We start from the raw sequence: 13,840 nt of genomic DNA on the forward strand, positions 1-13,840 counted from the left end.
TTTATGTAGAACCATCCCATATACCTAAGAATATCTTTTTAAAAAAGACAAAGGGGAGGAGGGAATCAGCAAAACTATTTAATACATTAAAAAATCTGAAAATATATGCGATGTTCCACTACAGTGAACATTCCACCTCTGCAAAGGAATGAGGGGAGAAATGTCTTCTATAATTTTTTTAAATATTTGTTTTATTATTTTGTTATGTTTGAGTTCCAAGCTGTTTCTGTGCCCCTCTCCCAACATTGCAGTAGAGAAGGCCAACGTATAACACAGATATATATGTGAAACTATACAGTGCATGGTTCCATACAGTCTCTGGAGGTGGATAGCATCTTCCTTCATAGGTCCTTTGTAGTTATTTTGAATATTCATATAACTCAAAATAGTTTAGTCATTCACATTTGCTCTTTGCTTTATTATTAATTTATTTGTTTTCGGTTTTCTACAATCACTTCCATATGTTGCAGATTTTTTTCCCCTCTCTCCCTGAGATGGTATGCAGTCTTATATGGATTCTACACATGCATTCTTATTAAACACATTTTCACATTGGTCATGTTGCATAGAAGAATTAAAATGAGTGGGAGAAACCATGAGAAAAAAACAAAACAAAACAAAACATAACACAAGAGAAAATATTCTGCTTCATTCTGCGTTCCAATTCCATAGTTCTTTCTCTGGATGTGGATGGCATTTTGTCTCAATTCCTTTGGGAATGTTTTGGGTCCTTGAATTACTGTGAAGGGCTGTGTCCACCAGAAAAATTCCTCACACACTGTGGTTTTTACTGTGTACAATGATCTCCTGGTTCTGCTCTTTTCACTCAGCATAAGTTCAAATAAGTCTTTCCAGGCCTCTCTGAAGTCTTCCTGTTCATCATTTCTTATAGCACAATAGTATTCCATTACATTCATATACCACAACTTGTTCAGCCATTCCCCAGTCGATGGGCATCCCCTCGATTTCCAGCTCTTGGCCACCACAAAGAGAGCTGCTATAAATATTTTTGTACTTGTGGGACTCTTCCCCATTTTTATGATTTCTTTGGGATACAGTCCTAGAAGCATTATTGCTGGGTCAAAGAGTATGCACATTTTTATAGCCCTTTGGGCATAGTTCCAAATTGCTCTCTAGAATGGTTGGATCAACTCACAGCTCCACCAACAATGAATTAGTGTTCCAACTCTCCCACATCTTCTCCAACATTTATCATCTTCCTGTTCTGTCATGTTAGCCAATCTGATAGGTGTGATGTGGTACCTCAGAATTGTTTTGATTTGCATCTCTTCTAATCGATGGTGATTTAGAGCATTTTTTCATATGACTATTGATACCTTTAATTTCTTCCTCTGAGAACTGCCTGTTCATATCCTTTGTATTCTTGTACATTTGACTCAGTTCTCTATATATTTTAGAAATGAGGCCTTTATCACAAACATTGTTGCAAAAATTTTTTCCCAGTTTTCTGCTTCCCTCCTAATCTTGGTTACATTGAGTTTGTTTGTGCAAAACCTTTTCATTTTAATGTAATCAAAATTACCCATTTTACACTTTATAATGTTCTCTATCTCTTGTTTGGTCAAAAATTTCTCCATTCTCCACAAATCAGACAAATGCACTATTCCTTGCTTCCCTAATTTGTTTATAGTATCAATCTTTATATCTAAATCGTGGATCCATTTGGACTGTTATTCTTGTGTATGGTGTCAGGCATTGGTCTATGCCCAGTTTCTGCCATACTGTTATCCAGTTTTCCCAGCAGTTTTTGTCAGACAGTGAGTTCTTAATTACATTTACACTTTGCTGTTGCTGTATGTGTTCTCTTGGTTTTGCACATTTCACTCTTCAGTATTTCATGCAAGTTTTCCCGTGTTTTTCTAAAATCAACCTGTTCATCATTTTTCCATCACAGTCATATACTTTTATTTATTCATCCATTCCCCAATTGATGGACAACCTCTCAGCTCCCAGTTCTTTGCCACCACAAAGAGAGCTGTTATAAATATTTTAGAACATATGGGTTCTTCCCCTCACCACTATCACCTTGGGAAACAGATATAATAGAGGTATTGCTGGGTCAGAGGGTATATACGCAGTTTTATAACTCTTTTGTCATAATTCCAAATTGCTCTCCAAAATGGTTGGATCACTTTACAACTCCACCAACAGTGTTCCGATTCTCCACATCCCCTCCAACATTTGTCGTTTTCCTCTTCTATCATTTTAGTCAGTTTGATTGTAAGATAATATCTCAAAGTTGTTTTAATTTGTATCTCTGTCATCAATGATTTGGAGCATTTTTTCATATGACTATAAATTTGATTTCTTATGAAAACTGCTGTTCATATCCTTAGACCATTTATCAGTTGGGGAATGACTTGCAGTCTTATAAATTTAGCAAAGTTCTCTACGTATTTGCGATTTAAGGTCTTCGGCTAAGAAATTTTCTTTAAATTCTCCCCCCCCACTTTTTTGTTTTCCTTCTAATCTTGGATACATTAGTTTTATTTATACAAAACATCCTAATTTAATGTAAACAAAATTATCTGTTTTACATTCACAATGCTCTCTGCCGCTTGTTTATTCATAAATTCTTTTCATATCCATAAATCTTATAAGTAATATGTTCCATGTTCTTCTAATTTATTTATGATATGTCACTCTCTGTCTAGGTCATATATTCATTTTGACTTTATCTTGATAGATAGTATAAGATATTGGTCTATACTTAGTTTCTGCCAAACTGCTTTCGAGTTTTCCCAACAATTTTTGCTAATGAATTTTTATCCTGAAAACTTAAATCTTTACACTTATCAATTGCAAGGTTATTATAATAATTTACCACCATGTTTTGTATATCTATTCTATTATACTACAACTTTCTAAACAACTTTAATGGCTCCTTATTAATTCAATCACTACTTTGGCTTATCCAAACTTTTTCATTTGTCCTTGAACCACCCATGACTTTTCCTTCCTGTACCCTTTCAGCTGAGAGTTCCCCCTTATCCTCTCCTCATCATCTCACCATATTCAGATGCCTTCTGCCACTATCTTCTCCTTTACTAGTCTCTTATGAGCAGTTGGCCTTTCTCCTTGCCAAGGCTAATCCTTCTAGAAACAGAAGTGATCCCATTCCATCTTCTCCAGCAGACTGAATGCTACTGTCCCTCCTTTTTCACAAATCTTCATTTTTCCATATTTTTTGAGAAACTTCTCCTTGATCCTTTCTTCTTTATAGGTCCTCAGGGTACTATCTTCTCCTGGTTTTCCTTCTACCTGTTTGAATCTTCCTTGGCTTCCTTTGCTGGATCTTCATTCAGGTCATGCCACCTAACGTTGGTGTTCCCTAAGGCTCTGACATCATCAGCCCCCATGGATTCAATTAGCATCTTTAGGCTAATAATTCTCGGATCTACTTATCTTGCCCTTAACCTGAGGCTCCAATTTCCAATGTCCCCTAGACATCCAAAACTCAGCATGTCTAAAAATGAGCTTCTTATTCCCCCCACCAGAATCCTCCCTTGCCTGTTACTGTGGAGGGCACTTCTATCCTGTCAGTCACTCGGGCTCTTAACTTTAACCTTAACCTAATCCTTGGCTCCTCATTCTCACCTCTCCCAAATATCTCCAGGCTTCTCTAGATTCCTCAAAGTCTCAATTAAGATCCCATTTCCTGTAAGAAACCTTTCCTGAATCCTCTCAATGCTAGTATATTTCCTTTGAGAGTATCTCCAATTTATCCTGTCTGTATCTTGTTTGTACAGTTATTTATACGTGGTCTCCCCCATTAGGCTTATTAGAACAGCGACTGTTTATTGCCTTTCTTTGTAACTTCTGTTGTTAGCTCTGTGACTGGCAAAATATACGGGCTCGATAAATGCTTCTTGACTGAATGCTAAGGTTCATGTTAAGGTAGTGGGTCTGATGTGATGATGTCAAAAAAATGTTTTCCATTTCTTTAATCTAGCTTGCTGAATATTCCAAACTTGACTAGGCCCATGTGTTCTTCAGTTTGAGAACCACTTTCCATGGTGCATATTGGAACTCAATCCTGCTCATCCCTCTCCATTCATGTCTATGTGTTTCTCTAAATCATCCATGGAACCTTCCAGTTGTGTTAGAGGCTTTTCTCTGATTCTTTTAATGTTCCATGAATTCAAGTGTAGGTCTATGTCCCAAGGTGACCAGGGGAAAAGAAAAAGATCCTATATGTTCTAAAATATTCATAGCAGCTTTCTTTGTGGTGGCAAAGAACTGGAAATTGAGGCGATGCCCATCAGTTGGGGAATTGCTGAACAGGTTGTGGTATATAGTTGTGATGGAACCCTCTACTGTGCTATAAGAAATGATGAGCGGGTTGATTTTAGAAAAACATGGAAAGACTTACATGAAATAATGAAGAGTGAAACAAGCAGAACCAAGAAAATGTTGTATACAATGAAAGTAATGTTGTTAGAAAAATAAGGACCTATGAAAGAAGATGCTATCCACCTCTAGAGAAAGAACTGATAAACAGGTATAATATGGTTTTACATACACACAAACACATGGCTGTATATCTATGTATCTCTTTGTGTTTATTTATATGGTTAGTGGGAGTGGGGAGGGTGACTTCAGAACTTAAAATTTAACAAAAAATAAATAAATTAAATTTTTAAAAAATGTGTACTGCCTGGACTGTCCGTCAGCTCCCTTCTCATTATATGTCCAATTCCACAGGGTACATTTTTTAAGCTTCTTGTGAAAAGCAGCATATCTGCTGGGTAGGGAGGATGCTAAATTTTTTCTTTATACCATGTGATCAAGGACATACTGAGGTGGGATTTTGTGGTTTGTCTGTTGACTAATACTTGTCTTCTTCCTACAGGTCTACTGGAAAGGAGTTTGCTCTAAAAATTATAGATAAAACCAAGTGCTGTGGAAAGGTAGTGTATACATAATGGCCTACAAAAGTCACTGAAGTAACCGTATGCGACTAAAGATCTTTTAAGTGTGCCATCTTCCCTCTTGTGCGTATGTTAATGAGCATACATTTTCCATTAAGTGGTCAAATATTTTGAGAACTGGGTATGATGTCTAAAAACATTTAGAACCATAATTTTGGTAGAATGTTGAAAATCTGACCAGGTCAGGGCCATGAATCTTTCAGGTTTGTGCTTCTTGCATTTCAAATTTGAAAAAAAATAATTCAGAAGTACTTGTCCATCCATGACACCTCATTTCCTAGATGGCTCCCCATGCAATTAAACTCGTAGCTTAAAAAATAAAAGCAGTTTTCAAAAGATAAAAGACCTTTTTCAACTCTATTCTTCTACCAGGGGTGAGAAGACATAAAGCACTATTATTTTTTATTTAAAAAGCTAATTATTATATTTTGCTTTGTTAACAATACATACTTTCTAGAAGGAACTCAACCTACTCTGTAAAGAATATTCCCTGAAATCAATTGAGCAAAAACATCTAATAGAGTGATTTCTACTGCTATCATGTTGTTTTTGCATTCAGTCAGCAAACATTCCTTAAAAGTGCTGGCTGTAGGTACAAAGAAAAAACAAAGACAGGCCCTAACTTCAGTGAACTTACATTTTAATAGAAAAGAAGACTTGTATGTAAATACCATAGGTTCTATCATGATACATAGAAAGTAGATGTTGGGAAGCCACTAGTGGTAGGGATGCGGGAGAGCACAGTAACAGAGTACCCCCTCTTACTGAGGGGGTACTTGAGTTGAGTTTTGAAGAAAGCCAGGAATTCTAAGAACTGAAGATGAGGGGAAGACAAGGAGGGGAGGAAACAAACCTGCGTGTAGTACTATGAGTGGCAGGCACTTTACAGCTATCTCATCTGTCTCACAACAACCCTGTAAAATGGGTACTGTTATCATCCCCATTTTACAGATGAATAAGGAGACTGAGGCAAACAGGTTAAGAGACTCTCAAAATCACACAACTAGTGAGTAATTTAGTCTGGTTTTAAACTCAGGTCTTCCTGACTTGAGGCCCCAAACTCTATCTTTTGCACCATATTCAGCATAAAGATACAGCGATAAGAGGTGGAGAATCATGTGTGAGGAACACCAAGTAGAATCATATGGCTGGACAAAAAAAAGCAAAAAACCATACAAGGGAGTAATGAAGCCTGAAAGTAGGAGAATAAACCAGGTTTTGAAGAGCTATAAATGCCAAACAGGAGGGGTTGGGTTTTTTTTTTATTTGTGTGGCTTTTTTTTTTTTTTTTTTTACTAGTTGTAATAGGTAGCCCCTGGAACTTATTGAGTGTGGTAGGGGAGGGGCAAGGGGTTTACCAGGTCAGATCTGTTCTTTAGGAAAGCTACTTTAGCAGTCATGTGGAGAAGGGATTGGAGTGAGGGAGAGAGACATGAGGCAGGGAAATTAATCGGAAGGCTCTTGTAGTAAACAGAGTGAGAGAGGCTGTGAGGGTCCCAACTAGGGTGAATGGGGAAAAATAATGTGTAAAAAGTCATACTATGGAGGCAGAAAGAACTAGTTAGGGCAATGGATTGGACTTGTGGGAGTGAGAGTAAGGGGCAGAGGAAGACACTGAGATCACAAACCTGAGTGACCAGACAGTAATGGGGGAGAAGGGAGAGAAGCCAGAAGCAAGGGGCATTTATCACTTAGGGGATAGCTGCCAACTGATATGGCAGATGCCAGGAGGTTGGTCTTGGGTTTTCTCAAGTGAGGAATCAAACAGGAGTGCTTATCTGGTTATTCCCCACTCATGCCTCCCTCCATGAGTTCCTGCATGTAAAATACTGAGAACCCTTGGGAAAAGCAGAATAGTTTTCTAAAGCTCTTAATATTTGTTAGGTTGTTTTCAGTCATGTCCAGCTCTTCATGACCTCATTTGGTGTTATCTTGGCAAAGATACTGGAATGTTTTGTCATTTCCTTCTCCAGATTATTTTCCAGTTGAGGAAACTGAGGCAAACAGGGTTAAGTGACTTGCCCAGGGTCACACAATTAGTAAGGGTCTGAGGCTGGATTTGAACTCAGGAAGATGAGTCTTGCTGCGCCATCTAGTTGCCCAAATTCTCAATAAGGCCTCCCTTTGATAATATAGCTTTGTAGAAACCTGTCTATACTTGTATGTATTTTGTTCCATGCAGTATCAGTTTGCCTACGTTCCCAGATCAAGGAAGTGTAGCACTAGTCATTACAAAAGTGTAAGGATCAATAGCATATATTTATACGTATAATAAGGTAGAATATTGCACTGCAAAGATGAGGTCCCAGTTTTGTTTGACAGGGAAAGAGGGACAGAGTGAATTAGGAAGCTGTGACAATCTTTCCGTGCAGGAACGAGGGTCATGTTGACGGATAGCATGACTGTGGTGGAAGCAGTCAGCATAGTGATGTGACTTCTTCCAATTGTTCAAGAGTAGAAATGAAAAGGCATCCGTTGGGCTGCACAGTGGTCCAACTGGTGGGCAGGAGACGGAAAGGGGCAAGGAGTCAAGAATGTAGATGTTTGGTGTCAGCTGGAGTCAACACTGTGCAGAGAAGAAAGTGGAGGCAGAGGAGGGGAGGGACAACTGAGGAGAATCCATTATTTGTCTTTCAAGAAGGTAAATATTGAAAAGTTGAATTAAAATTTTTCCTTTCTTTTTTTTAAAAGTTAAGCATTGGCTGAGTAAAAATTTCAGCAACCATAGGCATGTTTTTGCAGCTGTAAGGCTTTTACTTGTAAATCTTGAGATCAGTGCCCTCAAATAGGTGATCAAATGGAGAGGTCCCTTTGAAAACTTGGTTCTTTTTCTTTGATGCCTCAACATAGTGTATTAACAAAACAACCCAACAGCGTGATCTTAAATTGGGTTTCCTCTGATTTTTCTCCCCTTTGCTGCACAAAACCCCCAAACTTCATTTGCTTGGTTTTTCAAAGTTAATCGTTGTGGGAACCGCACGTGTCTGGCACTACTTTTATTTATCATTTTTCTTCCTCTGTGAACTAAGATGTTGGAAGTGACGGCGGCCTCTTTTCCAGTGTTTAGGATTCTGATATTAGGAGCCCTGCTAGCAAGCATTCTTTCCATGATTTCTTCTTAATATACTCCAAAGAGGGAGCCCACTTTCAGCGAGCAGCAAGGGTTAACAGTCGCAATTTCCAGCAAGAAGAGATTCACTGTTCCTTGGCAGCATGAAGCAGTACATTAGCCTAAGGCAGAGACCACTCCCCTCTCACTCAGGTTTTGCACACGCACACACACATGCACGTCACATACACACTCACACACACACTTCATTGTCAAAGATGATTCCATGATCCCTTTACCCGCATGAGTTTTCATTGTCGTCCCCCTCTGCTTTTATGCAACAAGGCAAGCCTTTGGAATAGGTTCCCATGTAGCTTGTTTGGATGTGTAATTACGCACCAGCCGTCCAGCGTGCGTATTGATGGATATCTGAGCAATGTAAACTTAGAATGGTGGAAGATGGAAATGATATCTAGATGGCACTTTAGAAATTTGCAAATGATTACGCACTTTTACCAAACATTAGTTTCCTTTGTGGAAAATTTGATATGGAGAGGATATCATATATTAGAAACAGCTCTTACTCTGCTGTGTATGAGGTTGGAAGATAACATTGATAAGAGTGTTTGGATATTTTGATTTCAGAGTTCTGTTTTCCGATAATGTTACTTTGAAAAAAATTGAAGTACTCGTTAGAAACATTCTTAGGGAAAATATTAGACAATGATGGGGAAAAATAAACCTCATATTCCCCAGAACATTGACCATGCCGAGGTTCTAAGTCATTGAAAAGCTTCACATGGTAAGCTGCATGAGTATGAATGCAGTGTTCCTGGAGTAGCGCCTCATCTTTGAAGCATCACATGTCTGGTGGCCCCGGGAGAATTCCTCTACTGTGTTATATCAGAGTTGGAAGAAGACCTCATAGGTCATGTAGTCCCACCTGTACATGATAAAAATCCCCCTTTCCAAAGAAGTTAGTCATCCACCCTTTGCCTGATGATCTTCAGTGAGGCAGAAAACCCTCTCCTGCAGCAGCCTATTCCACTTTGGATATCTTATCCTAATTTCCATTAGATCTTCTGCTATTTGCCTCATCTAGGTCACTAAATGGGAATTTACATCCTGAATATGAACAATGTAGAAATTTGCCTATAGTTATTTTAATTTTGGAGGAAACTTGGAAGTACTGCAGGGCTGTTTTAGCTTTAAATGACAGTTCTCCATCACAGTTTGGTTTTCATGGTTTGGATGGGCAACAAATTCCATCATCACCTGAGTTATTTGTTTCATAATGATCAAGATGAATTTATCTTAATCCTGTCAAACTATCAAAACTACATCCAACTTTTCATTTCTCAAGATAGGAAACAAACATTTCAAAAGAGGTAGGTGAAAGAGAAGGCATATTTCAAACTAGGTGCTTCAGTATATAGAAATGGCAGCTTGTGCCAAGCCTTCCTTCCCTTCATCTCTCACAAGAAGAAGAGCTGGCCACACAACTGCTTCCTTATGGGAATGTGCAAAAGACTTTGCAGCTGCTTCCGAGTGTTGTATTACCTAGAATTGCTAGACCTGTCTGATTCAGAAACAATAAAAATCCCTGTCTTTCCAGAAGCCCTCTAAGAGGAGTCCTTAGGGATAAAGGGGTCGCTGAGATGTCAGCTTTGTCAGTTGTTTGACTATTAGCTTACGTTACTGGAAATTAGAGGGGGAGAAGAAGGAGACTAAGGAATCTCCCATGATGGTCATTAAAAGTGTAATAGCTTCTCTTCTGACTGGGAGAGATTGGCATAGTTTTACCTGGAGGCTGGTGGGTAGTGACTTCCCCCAACCTACTACTACCAATGCTATATTATAATAATGTAATTTTTACTTAAAATTTTTTCAAGCAGTCAAATATGTCTAACTTTGACCTGTCATTTTCTTTTTGAGAAATGAAACTGAATTTCATCCACATAACTTCTCATAAACCATGTTCTCAGTGATGTATGGGTAAAGGTTTAACAACCAGACCTCTGGGAAAAAATAATGCACACCAAACACACTTTTAAGTTTGATCTGCATTATTAGCATTTTCTTCATCGAGCCAAGGTCTCCCATTGCATCCTGGGTCATCTCCAGTCATCCTGATGCAGATCTGGTCACTGGATTCAGCTGGCTCTGGAGGAGAAGTGAGGCTGGTGACCTGCACAGCCCTCCCTCATTCAAAACAAAGTCAAGTGCAAGTCATGTCATCATTTCTCTGATGGCATGGTCTTCTTCAGCAATGAAGGATGAACACAACATTAATACAGATAATCCAGTCGTGGATGTGCTTTTTTGTTGTGGGGTTTGGTTTTGTTTTTTGTTTTTTTTTTGAGTCAAAATAGAGCTAAAATTAAGGTAATAGTCTTTATAGTGCTATATATTTCCAAATTTCCATGCTCTAAGATAACAAAGAACATCTATCTGGGAATGAATTCAAAAGTAATAGGTAAAGAATGTATCTTTCTCTTCAATTACAGCACGAAATTCAAACTGGGATTAGTTACAACTTAAAATCTAGTAACATCCTCAAGGCCATTAACTGCATTCAGAATGCCAAACTGACTGAAATTAAAGCATTCCACATTCTGATGTGTTTGGTCTATTTTTTTCCCCTTTGTGGCTTAATAAAATTATTGTTATCAGTTCTGGAAAAACAGAGGTTAAAACATAGCTAGACTTGTCGGGACTGTATATGATAAGATCATCTCTATGAAAACATCATGTTATGGTATCACTTTCTCCCCAAGTGGACAACCATATGAATAATAATTCCTTTAGGCTCCTAAAGTGGTTAATTACAGATGTAACAGCAGTCAAGGAAAGTAATTTATCTTCAAAATAATTGTTGTTTTCACTATTGGCAGAATCTAGGCTACCAAGTTACACAGGATGGGGCTTAGAGCTAGCATCTAATAAGTAGTTACTTTTAAAATCTAACCCTTCACTACAAGACAATGAAAATTCTGCCCTTTATATACCAAGTTTTCCATACTGATTCATCAGTGGATGAGTCAAGTTGTTTCATTCGTATTCTCTTGCCCTCTCCCTCTGGTAAGACATATACATTTTTTAAGACAGCTGATGACTTCCTAAACTTTGGACCATTTCACTTCCTTTCTAAAGAATCTTCATTAGCTTCACATTTCCTGTGAGACAAAACGTCAAAGCCTTGACTTGTCATTGAGAGCCCTTCCGCTACATTGTAGCCCTGCTTTCAATTTCCCAAACTTAGCACATCATCTTCCACTTCCATGCATTTGAGTAGGCTGTCCCCTGTGCATGGAATTATTCCCTCTTGGTTGCCATTTCTTATAATCTTTAGCTTCCTTCAAGCACTCCTTTGTGTACTCTCCTCTCTTAAATTAAGATGAGATCCTTCTCTATGTGCAGACTGTATCCTTCCCCTGGTAGATTGTAACCTCTTTGAGGATAGGCTGTTTTCTGTCCTTGTATCCCCAGCTCATCCCTTACTCATAACTGTGCCTTGCACGTAGTGTATGATGTTAATAAATTCCTTTAGAAATGGATTGATTTATATGGAGAAGCAAACCTTGCTAAGATAAATGATCCATTTGGTAGCAGACTACAAACTTGAGGTGCTTAGTATTATTCTCCAACCAACTAAACTAAAGGACAGTGTCTACGAAACAAGGCTGTCTCTCATGGCTGTTGGTTGGAGTTGTATTCACAAAGCACAAAATTAGATGCCATTTATAAAGCACTTTACAAATTTAAGGCATGATAGATAGTAGCTATTATTAAATAGAGGAGAGACTGCTACTTTCCAAATCAGTTTCTCTCTCATTTCATAGGAACACCTGATTGAGAATGAAGTATCAATACTGCGCAGAGTTAAACATCCAAATATAATCATGCTGATTGAGGAAATGGATACTGCTACTGAGCTTTTTCTGGTGATGGAATTAGTTAAGGTAAGAAGGATTAAAAATTTTCTTTGACCATTTTCAGTGCTGACTTCAGTGTTAAGTAAAGCCTTTTTTTAAGTCCAGTCAGAAAAGTACTTCACTGGCATGTAACTATTGTTTTCTTCAGTGTCATTCACTAGCTCCAAAATCATCTATAGCTCCCTATTTCTGTAGGAGTAAAATTAAAAAAAAAAAAGACTTCTACAAGCTGAAGCCTTGTGACCTTCCTAGACTTATTTCACATTATTCTCTATGTTCCTGCAAAACTAGACTATTAAATATTCTCCCAACTTGAAATCTATCTTTCACCTCTTCTTTTATCTCTGGGCATTTGCTGAGACTATCCTCCATTCCTAGAAAACATTCATATTCCCATTAGAATTCTCTTCATTCAAGACTCTATGTAGGTTCTCCCTCTCAAACCCCTCTGCCCTCCATTTTGGAAGCATGTATTCTCTCTCTTCAAAATACTCTCAACTATTTTGGATCTGTAAGCTATCATAGTTTTCCTTGTATTATACTTATCTTAATTCCTCTCCTCAAGTAGCTTGCATTCTATACCTTTTTTAAAATTTTATATCTCCAATACTTAGTTCAGAGTTATGAATATGGTAGTTAACTTAATAAATATTTGTTAATATTGGAACTACCGCATTAATTATAATTTTCCATGTAAATGTTAATGGAATAGTTGGGTTCTGATATAAAAGACTGTTAGCTTTGCATTGTACATAAAAGTGATTGTTTGTTGACATATTTGTGGCATTGACTTTAGGGCGGTGATCTCTTTGATGCGATTACTTCCTCCACCAAGTACACTGAACGAGATGGGAGTGCAATGGTGTACAATCTAGCAAGTGCCCTGAAGTATCTTCATGGTCTCAATATCGTGCACAGGGACATCAAACCTGAGAACCTTTTGGTAAGTCAGCAGGATGGTGGGAGAGATCCTTAACTGCTTGAGCTTATGATTTTTCTCTGAAATGATTAGGATTATATGTTAAAGGAGAAAACCATTCTGCTAGTCATGGCAAAGAGGGCTGAGAGAGCATGCATTTTGAATATCAGCAGGCTTGAAATAAATCAATTTCCCTAAAATATTGATAGGCAACTGAATTGATATTGTTTAATTTAATATTTGCTAGGAACAGAAACTCTTGCTCATTTACATTTTGATCATAGGATCAAAGATTTAGAGCTAGATTAAACCTGGAAGAGACCTTCACACTCATCTAATCTGACCTGTTATTTCATATAAGAGGGCACTAAGCATGAGAGAAGTTGATTGATTTGCTCAAGGTCTCGTAGGTAGGAGTGTCAGGGCTAGGATTGATACCGAGAGTCTGTACCATGCTGCCCCCAGCGTGGTTGCTTGTCCTTCCTTTTCAAAGAGGACCAGTGACAGCATGGGGGTGATATCTTGACTTGCATGTCAATTGGATTGAAGTGAGGCCGAGTGGCACAACATTGTCAGCCTCACTCAAGATAACTGGCAATGACCGAGGATGCAGTGGATGACCTTGAAATCTTCGATGGCTGACCAACCTCTCCCTAACATGGTACTGTAGGTTTGATCATCTGTTCCAGCTACCTCATTTTATAGATGAGGAAACTGAAGCATTGAAAAGTGAAGTGATTTGTCCAAGGTTGTACAACTAATTAATGGCAGAGCTAGAAATAAAACCTAGGTCTGAATACTAGCTCAACTTTTTGGGAAAATGAGTGTGAAGAAATTTAAAGACAAGACTTTCTCAGTGGCCTTTCGTAGATTAAAGTATCATTTTTTTACCTCCCTCCACCCCAGTAATATCGTTTGATGACTCTTATTGTCTTCATTTTAAATGATGTGAGTTTTTCTTTCCTTCCTGTCCTTTTCCCTGAAG

At 38.1% G+C, this 13,840-nt stretch overlaps 1 protein-coding gene across 4 annotated transcripts in view; it reads left to right on the forward strand.

Annotated features, from left to right (window-relative positions):
- Positions 1 to 13,840, forward strand: part of DCLK2 (doublecortin like kinase 2) — a 203,666-nt gene that overhangs the window by 163,784 nt on the left and 26,042 nt on the right. For all 4 annotated transcript variants that reach the window (XR_011969725.1, XR_011969726.1, XM_072621226.1 and 1 more), the window contains 3 exons: positions 4,874 to 4,931; positions 11,844 to 11,963; positions 12,733 to 12,879. Coding sequence is in view for 2 of the 4 variants with exons in the window: in XM_072621226.1 (XP_072477327.1) it covers positions 4,874 to 4,931; positions 11,844 to 11,963; positions 12,733 to 12,879 (325 nt within the window). In the remaining 2 variants the exon portion in view is untranslated. The remainder of the gene's footprint in view (positions 1 to 4,873; positions 4,932 to 11,843; positions 11,964 to 12,732; positions 12,880 to 13,840) is intronic.

The sequence above is a fragment of the Notamacropus eugenii genome, chromosome 6 (assembly GCF_028372415.1).
Source record: "Notamacropus eugenii isolate mMacEug1 chromosome 6, mMacEug1.pri_v2, whole genome shotgun sequence".
In the NCBI taxonomy this organism is placed as follows: Eukaryota; Metazoa; Chordata; class Mammalia; order Diprotodontia; family Macropodidae; genus Notamacropus; species Notamacropus eugenii.